We start from the raw sequence: 15,017 nt of genomic DNA, 5'->3' as shown, positions 1-15,017 counted from the left end.
CCCGGATTGTAACCGGGGCCGTGCCCCGGTCCGGCCCGTCTCCCGCTGCAGAGGAAGCGGCGAGGCCGGCGCTCCCGGCGGATGTCCGGCCGCGGCCATGGCGCTGGCGGAGGCGGGGGCCCGCGGGCGGCTCCTGCGCTGGCCTCGCGTCCTCCTCTTCGGAGACTCCATCACTGAGGTACTGCCCGCCCGCCCGGCCCCGCCGTTCCCGTGTGGGGCTCCCCGGCCGGCCCGCCTCCTCGTCCCGGGGCCGGCGGCCCAGCGGCATGCCGGCGTTGCTCTGAGCTCCGGTGCCAGGCGGCGGGAAAGGGAAAAGGAAAGGGAAAAGGAAGGGGAAAGGGGAAAAGGGACGGTCCGGCGGCCGCAGCCGGGAGCGCGCTCGGGGCTGGGTCACAGCCCCGGACCGCCGTGAGGCTGTGCCCGCGGCCTTGGCGCCTGGTGGGCGAGCGTGGGGTTTGGAGCCGTCTCGCAGAAGTTCTTGAGGTCGCTGTGTTAGGGGCGCGAAGGGGAAGGTGTAGCTTGGGAGGTTCCGGTGTCAGGGCCATTTTCCAGCCGGGGGCCCAGCGCGCTGCCCGCGCCGCCTGCAGGGACCTGAACTCTGCCCTGGCGGCTCCTGGTGCATCCCTGCTCCCTGTGTCTAGCTCGCCCAGCCGGGAGACAGCTTCTCCATTGAGGTGACTGGTGAACATCTCTGAGGCAGCACCAGCTTTTTGGCGTTGATTTTGGGTCCCTGCCTTCGGTTGCGTGGGTTGTGTGGTGGGTCACGGAGCTGCTCTGATGAAAAAGTAAAACCAGAGAGCAGCTTTATCTTTAATGGGAGATGGGTGTCTAGGCCGACTCACCGTGCAGAACTGTAGCAGAGAGGACGGTGCAGCAGTGGGAATAAGGAGGAGGAATTCGTTTTGCTGTTTCTGGAAGAGGTAGGTATTAAACTGAACTCCATGAAGAGGGAGGATTTTTGAGAGGTGCTTTTCAGAATGAAAGGATCTTAGAAATAAAGTAGAAAAATATTCCAAACATAGCAAGCCCTCCCTGGCCAAAATGAAACTACAGTCCAACAGTGGCCAGTTTGGATTGTGGAGGGACCACAAGGTCCGTCCCTCCAGAGGTGCCAGCCCCGTGTTGCCTCAGAGGCCAGTGGTGTGCCTGGGTAAAACCAGGACTGCTTGACCTCAGAGGCACAGGGCAGGGAGGGAGGAAACCACCAGCAGCAGTGCCAGAGGCCATGCACAGGAGCTTTTGAGCTGGGACGGTGCCAGTGGTGGGGCTAAGCTCTGGGGAACACGTTCTTCCAGTGAGGATCTAACCATTTTCCTTGTTTTCAGTACTCCTTCCAGGAAAATGGCTGGGGGGCATACCTTGCTGAGAGATTGGTCAGGTAAGAGCTTAAATTTCAAAAGTAATTTCTAGCTTGCAGAGTCATGCAGATTTTCTAAATGAAAACCAACAGCAGTTAATATTTAATACATGTTTATTTATTGACATTTATTTATTTAGTGAAGTGAAATTGCCTTCTGGGCAGCATGCCCAGAACTGGTGAAAATATTCTTTGGGTGTTTCCACTCAAAGCTTGAGTGGAAATTAAAAATTCCTTAGTGATTGTCAGGATTGTTGTCTTGGTTCCATGGTGTAACAGGTAAACAGTACACGTGCACTTTCCCATTGAAAACTCATGTGACATCTCATTTTTCCTGAGAAGGATGGAGGCAGATGGCCTGACAGAAATGGTTCAAACCTTCCAAAGTTTTGTTTTGGTGGACAGAGGAGAGATGTTCTTTTTGATATGTGTCTCTGTTTCAGAAAATGTGATGTTGTGAACCGTGGGATCTCGGGGTACAACACCAGATGGGCTAAATTGATTCTTCCAAGACTGATCACTGAAAGTACTAGTGCTGACAGTATTGCTGCAGTTACCATTTTCTTTGGAGCTAATGACAGTGCTTTGAAAGGTGGAGTAGCTTGCTTTCTGTCTTTTTTTTTCCTGTGACCAGTTCTCTTAAAACAGTTTTACAGTGTAGCAGAATAGGCAGAACATTTCAGAATGGGCTTTTCCTGCTACTTCTCCAGGAACTAATTACTCTCTTTCCATTTATATAGAGGTTTGCTTTCTGTCATTTCATTTGTATTTAAACTATGCAGTGCATTCCATTTCTCTCCCTATCACCAAGTTTCAATACTAGATAAATAAATTTCAGGATGCTCAAGACTTAGTTGTGTAGCAGTTGCCTAAAACTGGAGTTGGGCATCCAGTTGTTTCTTAAAGGAGACTCACGAGGCAGATGGGCTTAGGAAAGGAGGGAAGGTAACATTTGGAGTCTCTTTCAGAGGAGCATAGCAGGATGCAGAGTCTGATCAAAATTATAACATCACTGCATGAAGGACTGACTGTATGTCCATGGGACTTTCTGAAATTTTCTCTGCATCCAAGAATATTGGAAATCTCAGGTTTTGGTTCAGGCAAAGTTTGAGGTGATTATATTTTCTGTTACTAAGATACGAAGTTGTGAAAAAAACACCTTAAAAAAGCCCAGCTGTTGGGGTTTTTTCCCTGTGCCTTATTTGCCTATTGGAAATGCTGTCTTTAAACTCTTGATTTGTCTGCTTTGGGTATTGAGGAATTTTCCTACCACACCTACCAAATCTGTGATTGAGAGGAGCTGCGTACTGGAAAGGAGTGTCCATGGCCATACTGTGTAAAAGAGCTGTTGTGCTGAGTAAGAAGCCTGCAGGGAGCTCAGCCCCACTGATGCATGTGCTCCACCCCTGACAGAGCTGAACCCTAAGCAGCACGTTCCTTTGGAGGAGTACGCCGCCAACCTGAAGAGCATGGTGCAGTACCTGAAGTCAGTAGACATTACTGCGGACAGGATAATTTTGATAACACCACCACCTCTTGAGGAATCAGCTTGGGAAAAGGCATGTCTTGCCAAAGGTAAAGGAGTGATGAGGATGGGTGGAATTTCTGCATTTTACCAGTGGAGTGTAAGTGACAGATGCCAGGTTGTCAGGTGATTTCCTTCATGTGTGTGCCATATTGCAGTAATGTTCTTTGACTAGTTGGAAAAAGGCTGCTGTTTTACTGAAAAACTTCTGGATAAGCTCATGGAGTAAGTAATTATTTTAATTTATAGTAATTATTTTGCAACTACCAAGTAATTACAAACATATTTTCCAAAGTGTTGATTGATCTGTTAATGCATAGAATTGACAGAAGTGGCTGCCCTCTAAGAACATGGGGTTTGTCAACATGTCCTAAGCAGATTCCATTGTGTCCCAGCAGCTTCCAGAACAATACAAATAATTGAAGAAATATTGGCATTGTGGGCCTTAGAAAAGTTTTTACTGGGTACAGTAGATTTCACATCTGTTTGGATAAGCAGTAATATCCCAGCCAGGTTTATTTTAAAGTTAAAAAAAACAATACCAGAGAATATCATATTCTAAGGATGCTAATAAAAGTGCCTGAAAAAGAAGAAAAAGGTAGTTAAATTATTTCCCATTATGTTATTTAAGCTAATTCTAAAATTAGAGACATAATAGCACCACTTACTTTGTGTTACTGAGCTGGTGGAAATTGCCATAATCTCACTGACTACAGAAGTGACAGTTTATACCTCCTGAGTGCATGTTCTCTTTTCTGCTGGGGCACATTGTCCAGTTCTTGCACATTTATAAAAAACTTTTGAGTTAGGTCAGGTACAAATACATAGTACATAGATCTACAGAGCTGGTACCTTCGTGGCACAGTTCTCTATGATTTAGGTGGTGTTGCATATCCTGAGTCATGTTTTCAATCAAAGTAGTAAAACTTTTAAGATGACCCTAAATTTAAACTGCATTAAATTAGACAACATTATTGTAGGATTTTGCATTAGGAGGCTTTGATGTGATGCCATGTGAGCACACCTCAAATGCTGCTTATCTGACTCCCAGCTGTCAAGGAGCACTTGTAATGTTAACCTATTTTCCTCTTAAGACTGTCCTTTTTATGGGGTAGGAGGGGAGGGAACTTGAATTTACAGCATTGAATCTGTCTAAAAGAGTGTACTGTCTAGGGATGGAACAAAAGACAGGGTGATCTCAGACCATGGACCACAAATGAAGTATTGTGGGCACAATAAGCAGCAATATCAGACCATCTGCCCTCCAGTATCGAGGAGAAATTTTCTGCCTGTTTCTAATTTTGTCAGATAGATACCAGAGCAAGGGAGAGATGGGAAGCAGGAGGACGGTGATGTTCACAGGAGCATTCAGCCAGGTACAAAAAGTAGCAAGAGGGCTACTGCAAGGAGCAGTTGCACGTGGAGTCAGACAAAAAGCAGAAGGCAACTTGTAAATAGGTTTCCATTTACTTAACTCTGTTTTACCGGCCTTAGCAGGTGTATGAAGAGTTTTAAATCTAAGCACTGCTTTCACCTGAAGCTTGCCAGAAGGTGATAGCTGTGAGCAGCAGAATTATACTGTCTGCTTGTTTCTGTTGCTTCTCTCAACCTGATGCATTTCTTCAAAAGAGACATTTTCAAGTGACTCAGAACCAAAGGGTGCCCTGAAAAAGACCACACAAGCTGTAGCTTCCAGCCGCCTGCATTGCTGTGCTTTGTATTTAGTTTGTGATCGGTTATGTCTGCAGGTTTAACACCTGACACACATGGTGTGTGTGTGCCACAGAAGACTGAAATTGTGCTGCATCAGTGGCGGGTGCTGGATGTGATCTTTCTTTGTGCTTGGTAGGTGACAAACTGAACCGCTGCAATGCCACCACCGGGCAGTACGCCCAGGCCTGCGTCCAGGTCGCCAGGGAATGCGGCACGGATGTGCTCGACCTCTGGACCCTGATGCAGAAGAATCAGGTACGATGAAATCAGAAATAATTGAAACTGTCATGAATTGTGAAATCCATCATTTAGCATAGAGGAACCAGTGGTGCTGCATTATCACTGAAATGCTACAAAATACATCCAGATTACACTTTAGGGAAGGAAAAAAATAATCCAGAGTGCTTCACAGTTGGCAGTGAGAAATAAAGCTGTTTACAACCTGGCCATGGAGCTTGGCTAGCAAATATCCCGACTACATTATATCTAAATAGCCTTTTTCTTGAACTTGAGTCATGGAAGAGTTTAGGTTGGAAGGGGCCTCTGTATGTTTCTTGTCCAACCCACTGTGCAGTGTTGGGCTAATTTCAAGGTCAGATCTGGATGCACAAGAGTGTTGCTGATGCTTCTGACCAAATACCCAAATTCATCCATGGGAGACTGCAGACTTTTCCTGTGAGAAGATAACTCCAGTTTGGACCTAAACCTTTTCGCTCCCCTGTCCTCCCCAATGCAGTAGACTGTTGATTTTGATTGCATCACTTAATCCTATGATCTTTTACTGATGAATAGCAGTTATTTTGGCCATCAGAACATTCTCTTAATATTTTTACATAAACAGTGAAAATAAAACCAGTTTACCAGCTGGCTTTGAAGAACTGCTAAAGACTGTCTCTTTTAGCTAGCAAATACACACTAACAATATGGTTTTAACCTTGCTTGTAGGATTTCTCTTCCTATTTGTCTGATGGTCTTCATTTATCAACAAAAGGCAACAGCTTTCTAGCAGCTCAGCTTTGGTCACGCCTGGAAAACAAACTGTCTGCTCTTCCTTCACTGCTTCCTTACTGGCATGACGTGGACCACATGAACCCTGAGGCCAGTCTTCTGTGACATCCCTGCAGGGAGGAGCCAGGGCAGCCACGCCAGACAGGGCCAGCTCATTGTGCGGCAAGGTGCTGCAAACTGTATCCTCAGGGAACACGGCACTGGGGAGTCCCCAGCAATGCTCTTCTCTGTCCCCTTCTCTTGGTCTGTGGGAGAATAAAGGTGAGACCACTTGGGGTGTGTCCTGAGGTGATTTTTCTTCATGCTGCTGTTGGCAGGATAGCTGTGGGGATAAGTAGCTCTTTCCTGGAGGACTCAGAGGAAAATGAGTCTCAGCTGTTCTGTGGCCAAGGGATAGAGGCTGCCCTGAGCAGTTCCTGGCCTTGCTGAGCTTTGAGGACTGCACTATGATCAATACCAGCTTCTTGCTTTAAACAGAGTAGGTCGTAAGAGGCAGTAGTGTGGTTTGTCTAGAGCTGTTAGTGTCAGTCCAAATTAATTTATTTGGATGTAATACAGCAGGAACAGCAGTCCCCTAAGTTTTACTGTGGCTTTGGTAGTGAGTGATAGAGAGTAGTTTAGAACAGGGCTTTTTTAAAATTTAACTTGCTCTGGCACCAGCAGCAGCTTCTTTATACCCAGCTCTTCTGTATAGGCACAGGTTTCAGACCAGTGCATGTTTTTAGGTAGTATAAAACTGGTGATATATGACCTTGGAGAAACTACTAGAAAAGATCTGCATCTCTGCTGACAAAGCTGCATCGTATGTCATTTGCCATCAGGTTAAGAAGACCTTTCAGGTGAGCTGTTAAAATAATTTTACAACTCATGTAACACATTAAGTACTGCAGACTATGCAGGTTTTGGCCAAGAGAACACTAACTACAAAACTGCCTTTACAAACAAAAAAAACCCCCATTGTCTGCAACCTAAATAAAATTCAACAAGTATGGAAAAAATGGTCTGGGGAATGATTGTCTAGCAAGTCAGATAGCAGCAACTAACCATTCAAAAAAACCAAATGGTGTCTCACTGCAAACATAACCCCTCCATAATTCTGGGCTGTATTAACAGTTATGTTGACATGGAACAGGTGTGTCTATTATGTAGGGGGTGAGAGAGTAATGAGAGGCTCTCATGCTGTCCTGCACTGCTAATGCCATTAGACTGCCTTTGCTTCATGAAATAATTAAGACAAGCTGGCCAAGACCTGTCATCTACTGTGTAACAGTGTTATAAACTGAACCATAAGTATTTTTCATGTGCCTGGAGCCAGCACAGAAGTGAGTTTGATATATAAATATTTATGAGTATTCAACTGGACTATCCTTTCTGTAATAAATGCTTACAGTACAGACTGGCTGAACAGCAAAAGGGGTTCCCAGTGAGAAGCTGTGGATCTTCCTGCCTTAGATGTTCTGAACAAACCATGCAAATACTGCTTTCAGTTTCGGGAATACAGCTCAGGCTGGGGGATGGATTCAGTGATTTCCAAGGCCTACTCCAAATCTCTGTTTTCATGCTTCCAAGCACCTGCCACTGAATGGTTTTCACCTGGGATGCAAAGACCTTTGTGCTGAGAACATGTACTCACAGATTTGGTAGCTGAACAGGCATTTGCGTGCACACCATCCCTCAGGCATTTAATGTCACCATCTGAACTGATGACAATCTGCAGGACACATGGCAGTGCCAGCTTCAGCCTGGGCAGGAAGCAGGCAGCCCTCACAGTGCAGGTCTGGCCTCTGCAGCATCTGAGCTCAGAAAGGAGCAGTCAGAAATCCTGGCTTCTGCCTGGCTGCATGCCAGACTTTTAACCCAGGCTTTGACAGCCAGAGAACAGAGATCTTTTAGAAAAGGACTGCATAGAAAGAGCTCTTGTTTAACTGATTTTTTTAATATAAAAAGCTTTTATTTTGTTGGGAATTAAATTAACTCCTCACACTTGTACTTTGCACTGAATCAAAAAAAGAAAACCCGAACAAAAAACAAACAACCCCAAACAAAGTTCAAAACCAGCATATAAAACATAATAGCTAGTCAGATAGGAATACCATAAGGCACACATTCAAGTAACTAGTGTAACAAGTATCCTTGGGTGTGGAGGACAGCGAGCACACACACAACTTTGCAGCACAGGTTCAGTTCCTTTCCCTCACATTTAAAACCATGGGCTCACTGCAGCCCCACGTCCCTGTGTCTGAGTCCAGGCTCGTAAGAGTTAAATGGTCCTACCCTTGGCCCTGTTCTGCCAGTTTTATCAACAGATTATTGTGGGAGAAAACAACTGCAGAAAGAAGGTGCCGCTGTACTACCAGGACAGCTGCTCTGACTCTACTGTGTCAGTCCATCTGCTACTAAGCTAAAACAATGCTCATGTGCCAGTCCCGGCTCACCTGAGAGATCTCCAGGTGTACAGAAGACACCATCCAATCATCAGCTTCTGAGTATCCGTATTCACAAAATGCCTGTGTGAGTATCTGTATTCACAAAATCTCCTTATACTTACCCTGCAAGTTTTAACAAAGGTTTATTTCTTTAGTAAATCCACAATTGTTTTTAAACAAATGCCTCCCCAGCGATGGAGTGATTTTTTTTCCCATCATTCATGCAGTCAGAGCTTCTAAAGGCCACAGAGACCACAGAAAACTGAGCTCAGTAATTTGAAAATTTCAACAATAGTGTTGCCTATTTTAAAATAACATTTGGAGAAACATTTCTGCACCAAACCTGCTGTAAACCAGCAGTTTAAAATGTCATCTGCGTAAATGATTTCTGCCTTTATGCTTCTTTCTCCAACCAGACACCTGTGACACACAAACCTTAGTGCAGAGTGGGAAGCTCCCAACAAAAGCCACCAAGACAAGATAGCCTCACCACTGAGGCAGAAGAGTTTCATGCTAGAGGAGCATTTCTCATGCACTGTGTACAGTGTAACAGCCTCTGTGATCTTTTTATTTATACAGAAGCTGGGCATTTTAAGGTTCTTTATTCTGATTATGCATTTTACTGAATGCTGCGAGACTCTGTTTCATTACTCTCTGTTCTCAAGGCATTTGCTTAGGCTTTTGGTTACATGTACCTTAAACTGCTAAATTATCTACTCTATTATGGAACATACTGCAGAGTTCATTTTGGTTTTAAAAGCCCCATAATTTTGTCTATCAGTGCTGTCAGACTGCAAAATATTAAATTATAAAAAAAGGCTGATATACACAATCCAATATCCATCAGGATATTTGGTTTTGCACCACAGGTTGAAGGAAATGTTAAAGGTCAAGGAAGTAGAAAAACAAATCCAAAAAGCTTCAAAAACAAGCCAGTTCTAGTTTGGATTTTCCTTTTTAAAAGACATAATGCTCTAATAAAGGTAGTTTAAGGAAGGTCATACACATGACCAGCATCTGCAGTAGGTCACTTCCTTATTCTCCCACTCCCTCACAAAAATATATATACATATATTTATATTTATAGAAATGAAATGGTTTCAGATCCTTATTTTGCAGACACAAGTCATACATTTAGAAGGCAGCAGGACACTAGCACTCTGTTTCTTTGCTGTCCACCCGGTTCTGGCGCTGTAGTTTGAAGGATGAAGCTTTCTCACTCCTAATGACAGGATGGTCTGTCAAGTCCTCGAAAGATTTGGCGGCAGAGCTGCTGTTTGGGAAAGGGTCCTTCTCAAAGGCGTCCTCGTCGATGTGCGAGTCGGTGCTCGGGTCCTCCTGGATGGTGTCCATCCTTTGGTGGTCCTGCTTGGGCGGCGCAGGCGCGGGCGTCAGCGGCTGCAGGGGCTGGTGTCGGCTCGTGGCCGGCGCCGCGGGGAACGGCTTGATGATGCGAACGGAGGCAGAGTCCAGGCTGCTGAGCATCTCCACGTTCTGCAAGACACAAGTGGCCACGTCACTGGCAAAAGCAACCAGCATCTGGTCCAGGGTTTGGTTTTTGCAGCATTTTTCAGAGGGAGGAGGCACGTTCTGAGGAGCAGCTGCACTCCTGTTAGAACAGCTTAAAAGCTGCCATGTCCTCCGTGCCATCCATAAAGGCAGAAAGGCTGTTCTGTCTCTGCTTCCTCCTCCTCTGTATAAAGCACCACAGGTGACAGCCTCACTGGAAAGAGCTGCTGAGTTGGCCCTTCCTTCCTGGGGCCCGAACTGCTTTGGCAAAGCCTAGGACTGGAAATGCAGGGTCAAGCCACATGGCACAGAGCTCAGTGTAGGGAAACAGTCCAAGGTACAGCTTATTCCAGTCCTCCAACTTGGAGAGTTCATGGTTTCACGTACAAGAACTTCACTGAACACAGGGTCAAACACTGCAGGGATCTCTGTCATCGTAACTCAACCCAGATTAAGTTCAAGTCCATTGATGTCTGCTACAATTTCAGCATGGTTGGAAAAATATCCAGAGATCTCTAAGCATAAAAATTCCCCAAGGACCTCAGAAAACGCTAATACTGGGAAGAAAGAGATGTTTACCTGCTACCATTTCCCAACTCCATCCTCAGCAGATTGAAAAGATACAAAATTTGTTTGTTAAACTGTTACTGGTGCAAGGAGACCATTGGCTATACCTGTGCTCTCTTCTGCCTCTGGGATTTTCTCAACTGAATGCAGGTAAGAAGCACTAAGATAACTTTTCTCATGTCACAGCTATGGGGCACTCAAACTAAGATCACCCTCAGTTCTGTCACAGTAGATGACAGAGGCACTCTGCCTCAGTAGTCTCCAACTTCAATATGCTTCTTCCAATGGTTGCACAAGGAAGAGCTCTGCAAGGCTTTTTTTCCCCTCCCCTAACAGAACAACTTTTCCTTAATATTTTAGTTCTTAATAGGAACTGGATTGTCAAAGCACAGAAAAGGATATCCACAACTCTATGTCACAAGGTGCCCTGTGCTGGACTGTAATTAAAATTTATCTTGGCACTTTTTTGCTCTTCCTCTCTCCCAGCTCATTATCTGCAAGGTGAGAAGTGCCATTGATGTGACACTTGAGCAACTGGAAGGCTGTAGCACATGTGGCTGCTAGAAGCCACCTCCTAAAAACAGCCTTCTGCAGCAAAGACACTGCATTTTGCAGAGATTTGTGAGCTTCATGCTTCAGTGACTCCACTTGGCTGGGAACAAGCAGCCTGTGGCTGGTGCGCTGTGCCGAGGGGATGCCGGACACGGGTGAAGCCGTGCTCTGCAGAGCAGAGTGGCTTCCTGCCCCTCTCTGCTGCACCACAGGGGCTCTGCCAACAAGGCTCAGCTCCTACAGGAAGGAAGAATCAGACCCTGCCATGCTGCAGTGCTTGGTAAGAGTGAACAGAGGCTTGTTCAGAAACCAGCTTCCCCCTCTCATGGGTTCACCCCTCTGCAGCATGGGGCTCTCTCTTACTACTCTTTTGGTAAATATTCTGCAGACACCCGAGGTTCAGGTTTTCCAATACACATGGGACAGCATTCTGCCAATTCAGACTTAGACAGCAACTTACACTCGGGCAAAACAGGGACTTTGTGTTCTCCTCATACTGCTTGTCCAGTTTCTTGTCCTATTGAAAAACACACAACAAAATAAGAAATTTAATTTCCCTATAGCAAAGACTCCTTTTTCCTGCAGGGATTCAGCACTTTGTGGGGCTCCCCTACTTCCCATGCCTTCCCATTCACCCCAGGAGTGCCTGTGGGCACAGCACCCCTTTGCTCCAAGCCCACACTGCTGTCAGCAGCACACCACATATCCACACTCCCAGTGGCCATGAGCTCACTGACTCTCTTTACCCATCCACCCAAGATCAGCTAAGATTACTTCCCACTCTGGGTCTTCTCTCAAAATGTGGGTGTCATTTCTTCACAAGGCTTTAGAAGACTTTGTTTTTAATGATAAAAATAACAAAATTATACTTGGGTGGAACTCGGAAGATAGAGAAAGAAAATCTGCCTGGGAAAGAATGAGAAAGGCTCCAGGGAATAGTCATGGGAGCACTGGGTCTGCCAGAGCCTGGCAGAGTTTAGCAAGAGTTTTGCCTACTGAAGGAACAGTAAGCCTTACATATGCTGGATTTCCCCCCAGGATTTGCCAAAAGCTTCCCATCATTTCTCCCACAGCCATCTGCCACTTCTCATATGAAGGGTGTTCTCATAGAAAAATCCAACAGAGCAGTCATCTCAAAGACAGCTTACTCACCACACAGTGCACAAGGATGCTGAGAGGAATCCAAAACAGTAAGGAGAAGACAAGCACAGAGCCCACTATATTATCCGCTAGGAACTTCCCTGTGAAACCAGTTCAAATGTGTCAGTTACCCACCAGTTACTGTTTCATGAACACACACATCTATCCCCCCTTCTGCAGCCACTGTTCAGGCAACTGAAGCCTCAGAATTGCTTAGAGAAGCACACGCTGCCTACTTTGGAGTAGGCAAAGATAAAATTGCACAATTGTATCTGTTCTCTGAAAAGAGAAATGCTGAGGCTGTAATACTGAATTATGGGTTGTTTTGGAACAGCCTATACTGAGCCGGCCAAGTGCCCCTCTCACTTATACAAGACACGCTGCGAGTCCATGACCAAATTCTGATGTAACAGTCATGTGATCTCTACCTGCCTCCACAAACAAAATATTTGGATGTCAAAGATTCAAAAGCTGCCTTTATCCAAGTAGGCTAACAGCTTTATCAGTTACCTCATAAACAATTTTTTGTCCCTGAAACATGAGATTGAAAGCTGCAGCTCAGATAATTGCACTGTGCAGGCACAGTGGTGCCATGAGCACACACAGTTAGGGCTCATGACACAGCACCAGCTTAACCACGAGTTTTGCCTGCAGCCAGGAACACAGAGCAAGACACTAGGGGTGACACCTGGGGTGAGGTGACACCTGCTTGGGTTGCACAGTTGGGATCAAGACCAAGGAGGCCCACTCCATCACAGGGAGTGACTCTGCACAGGCACAGCTTGAGGTGTGTGACTTCTGGCTTTCTTAAATGACAGAGAAAGCAAGTGTTCCCCTCCCTTTCTGTTGACATTTAAATCCCACTGAGAGGCCCACTTTATACCCAGCTGAATCTACCTGCCTCTAAAGAGACTGACTGTTATTTCCTTTTCTCTAATTGACCTAGTTCTTGGTATTCAGACAAGAAGCTATCATCCCTTTCACAAGCTTGGAAGATGCCTAGAAAAAAATGGAGTACAAAAATGCAAAATGATCTCCCATCCTTTCAGCTTTAAAAGGTGAGATCAGTAGTGTCAAACTTCAGGCAAAAATATACTTTGATATATCACAAGCACAGCTGTGCCACCCTTGCACACAGTGAATAAATCCAGGCAGCTAACTCCCCCCGAGGCTTTAGAGGTTTATGTCATGAACTCAAAAATCCCCAAAGGATATGGTTATGTATCTTACCAAAAGTATTGATGCTGAGTTGGTCTATGAAATCCCAAAATCGTTCAATCACATCCTGTACTTGCTTCTCGCATTTGCCCTGCAAAAGTAACAAAATAATCTTATGCTACCCAAGAATTAAGTACTACCTTCTTGGAGAGGGAGGTACAATGATAGTAATGACATGAGAACTACAGACACAGCATGACTTCACTTACATCCTGAATACAGAATTACACTCATGCCCAATAGCAGCAGTCCACTTTTACTGCCTTTATGTTTATCAAGCCAGTTTCAATTCAGTTGTGGTCTGAATCAGATAATTCTTTTGTTCGAAACATGCAAAATCCACTCCACCTTTGGCCCATGTTAGGGGACATAAAACTGATGTTTTTGGAGAGATTTAAACACTGGAAGCCTCAGTTCCCATTATCCACAAAGAAGGCTGCAGCTCTCAGGAGCCCAAGGTTACAGACAAACTCACTCTCAGATTTGGCTGTGCTGGTTTAACGCAGTAGAACCTTGATCTTCCAGTTCTGCCAGCAGAAGGACTGGGGCATGCCCTCCCAAATTCACTTCTGCTGACACCCAGTTTAGCTCCAGCCACTGGGGTCTGCAGGTGTCTGTGCAGCTGTACCACAGAAAAGGCCACTGAATGCCAGTAACCTACCAGTCTCCCTGCCACAGGCTCACTGCCCCCTTCAGATACTGCTGGCTGGATTTTCATGGGATTGCTCTCTGACCTGAATTATTGGAATAAAAACTGATTGGGCTAACAGGAACAACTGAAAAGGCAAGCGCTGCAAACCCAACCAAGCTTACGGCAGCGCTCAGTCTCCTCCTTTGTGCAGGGTCCCTGGCTGAGCTGTGGGGAGCAGCAGAGGGGGTAATGAGCAGCTCCAGAAGGTAACAGCTTCCCCTTGCATGGGTCTCTGCAGAGCTCCCAACACCCACAGCCTCCAATGCTCTTTAATATTTACCCCATGAAGAGTTACTTAAAACCCATTACCCTGCTCAAGCTTTGGCTTCTCTTTCCCAGCACAGTCCTCCTCCCTGAGGACTCAGACCCTGAGCAGAGCAGAGCTGGGCACACTTACATTTGTGTCACAGAACCCCACAGTGCAAGGCTTGCCCTTGCGCAGGAACAGGAACTGGTCGTTGGCATCCACGTATGGCGTGCACCTGTCCTGCTCGTCCCGGCAACACACCTTGCAGGAATTATCTGTTTCTGAAATAAAGCAGCAAACTCATTCCTTGGAAGCACAAAGCAACCCACAATCCCTGTTGTCTCCTGGCTGAGCATAGTCCTGACCAGCTTCCCCACAGGGAAAGCAGGACCAAGCCACCCAATTTTGGGCACTCTGACAATCAAGCCTAAAACTCAATCACGTGCCCTCTGGAACATATTAACGGGTACAGTGGGACCAAGTTCTCCAAGCTGATATCCCCAAACTGCATGAATCAACAGACCAATGAAGAGGTTCCAAGCACATCCAAAAAGACAAATTTAAATATTTCTTGGGCTCTGAGTCCTCTAGACACCTGTCTCCTCAGCTATGCCCTCCATCTCAAATGGTGGGGCTCACAGGAGTTTCTTGTGTGGCCCCTGTGAAGTTTTCATCCTACTCCCAGCTGCTTTCCCATATTTAGGGGATAAAATGGACAGCAAAGGAGCAGGAAAAGTCACTGGTAGAAGTATATGGCAGGGAGGGTAGCAGGGGAATTAAGTTGGGGATTCTATATTCTCAAGGCACTTTAATCTCTTTGAAATCTTTATTTAATCCCTTGCTGGAGGCCACTGCTCCTCTGCCAGATGCTAGATCCAGAGGTTGGTTGGAATCTCCTTACAATCCCTTCTTGTCCATCTGTGGTAGAGCTGGAAAGCAGGAGAGTGTCCTCTCTTTTAGGTGGAATGTCAGAGCCTAAGTCTCATCTTAATGTCTTCAACCCAAACTACTGGAAGACAGGAGGACATTCACATTCCCTTTTTAAACAGAGAACAAAAAACAAA

At 45.7% G+C, this 15,017-nt stretch overlaps 2 protein-coding genes across 3 annotated transcripts in view; one reads left to right on the top strand and one right to left on the bottom strand.

Moving 5' to 3' along the window:
• Positions 1–2: 2 nt before the first annotated feature.
• On the top strand, positions 3–5,876 carry IAH1 (isoamyl acetate hydrolyzing esterase 1 (putative)). The gene is made up of 6 exons (XM_068183482.1): positions 3–178; positions 1,326–1,378; positions 1,801–1,949; positions 2,771–2,932; positions 4,732–4,850; positions 5,541–5,876. Exons 1-6 carry the CDS (start codon positions 98–100, stop codon positions 5,706–5,708), a joined length of 732 nt encoding a protein of 243 aa, XP_068039583.1. The 5' UTR covers positions 3–97; the 3' UTR covers positions 5,709–5,876.
• Positions 5,877–8,977: 3,101 nt separating this feature from the next.
• Positions 8,978–15,017, bottom strand: part of ADAM17 (ADAM metallopeptidase domain 17) — a 33,451-nt gene continuing 27,411 nt past the window's right edge. For both annotated transcript variants that reach the window (XM_068183481.1, XM_068183480.1), the window contains exons 15-19: positions 14,104–14,234; positions 13,028–13,106; positions 11,810–11,898; positions 11,118–11,174; positions 8,978–9,523 (exon numbers count right to left, since the gene is read on the bottom strand). In XM_068183481.1, the coding sequence (XP_068039582.1) occupies positions 9,182–9,523; positions 11,118–11,174; positions 11,810–11,898; positions 13,028–13,106; positions 14,104–14,234 (698 nt within the window). In that variant the 3' untranslated portion in view covers positions 8,978–9,181. The remainder of the gene's footprint in view (positions 9,524–11,117; positions 11,175–11,809; positions 11,899–13,027; positions 13,107–14,103; positions 14,235–15,017) is intronic.

Source organism: Anomalospiza imberbis, chromosome 3 (genome assembly GCF_031753505.1).
Source record: "Anomalospiza imberbis isolate Cuckoo-Finch-1a 21T00152 chromosome 3, ASM3175350v1, whole genome shotgun sequence".
NCBI lineage: Eukaryota > Metazoa > Chordata > Aves > Passeriformes > Viduidae > Anomalospiza > Anomalospiza imberbis.
The sequence above is the reverse complement of the archived record's forward strand: the minus strand, read 5'-3'. Positions and strand labels throughout refer to the sequence as shown.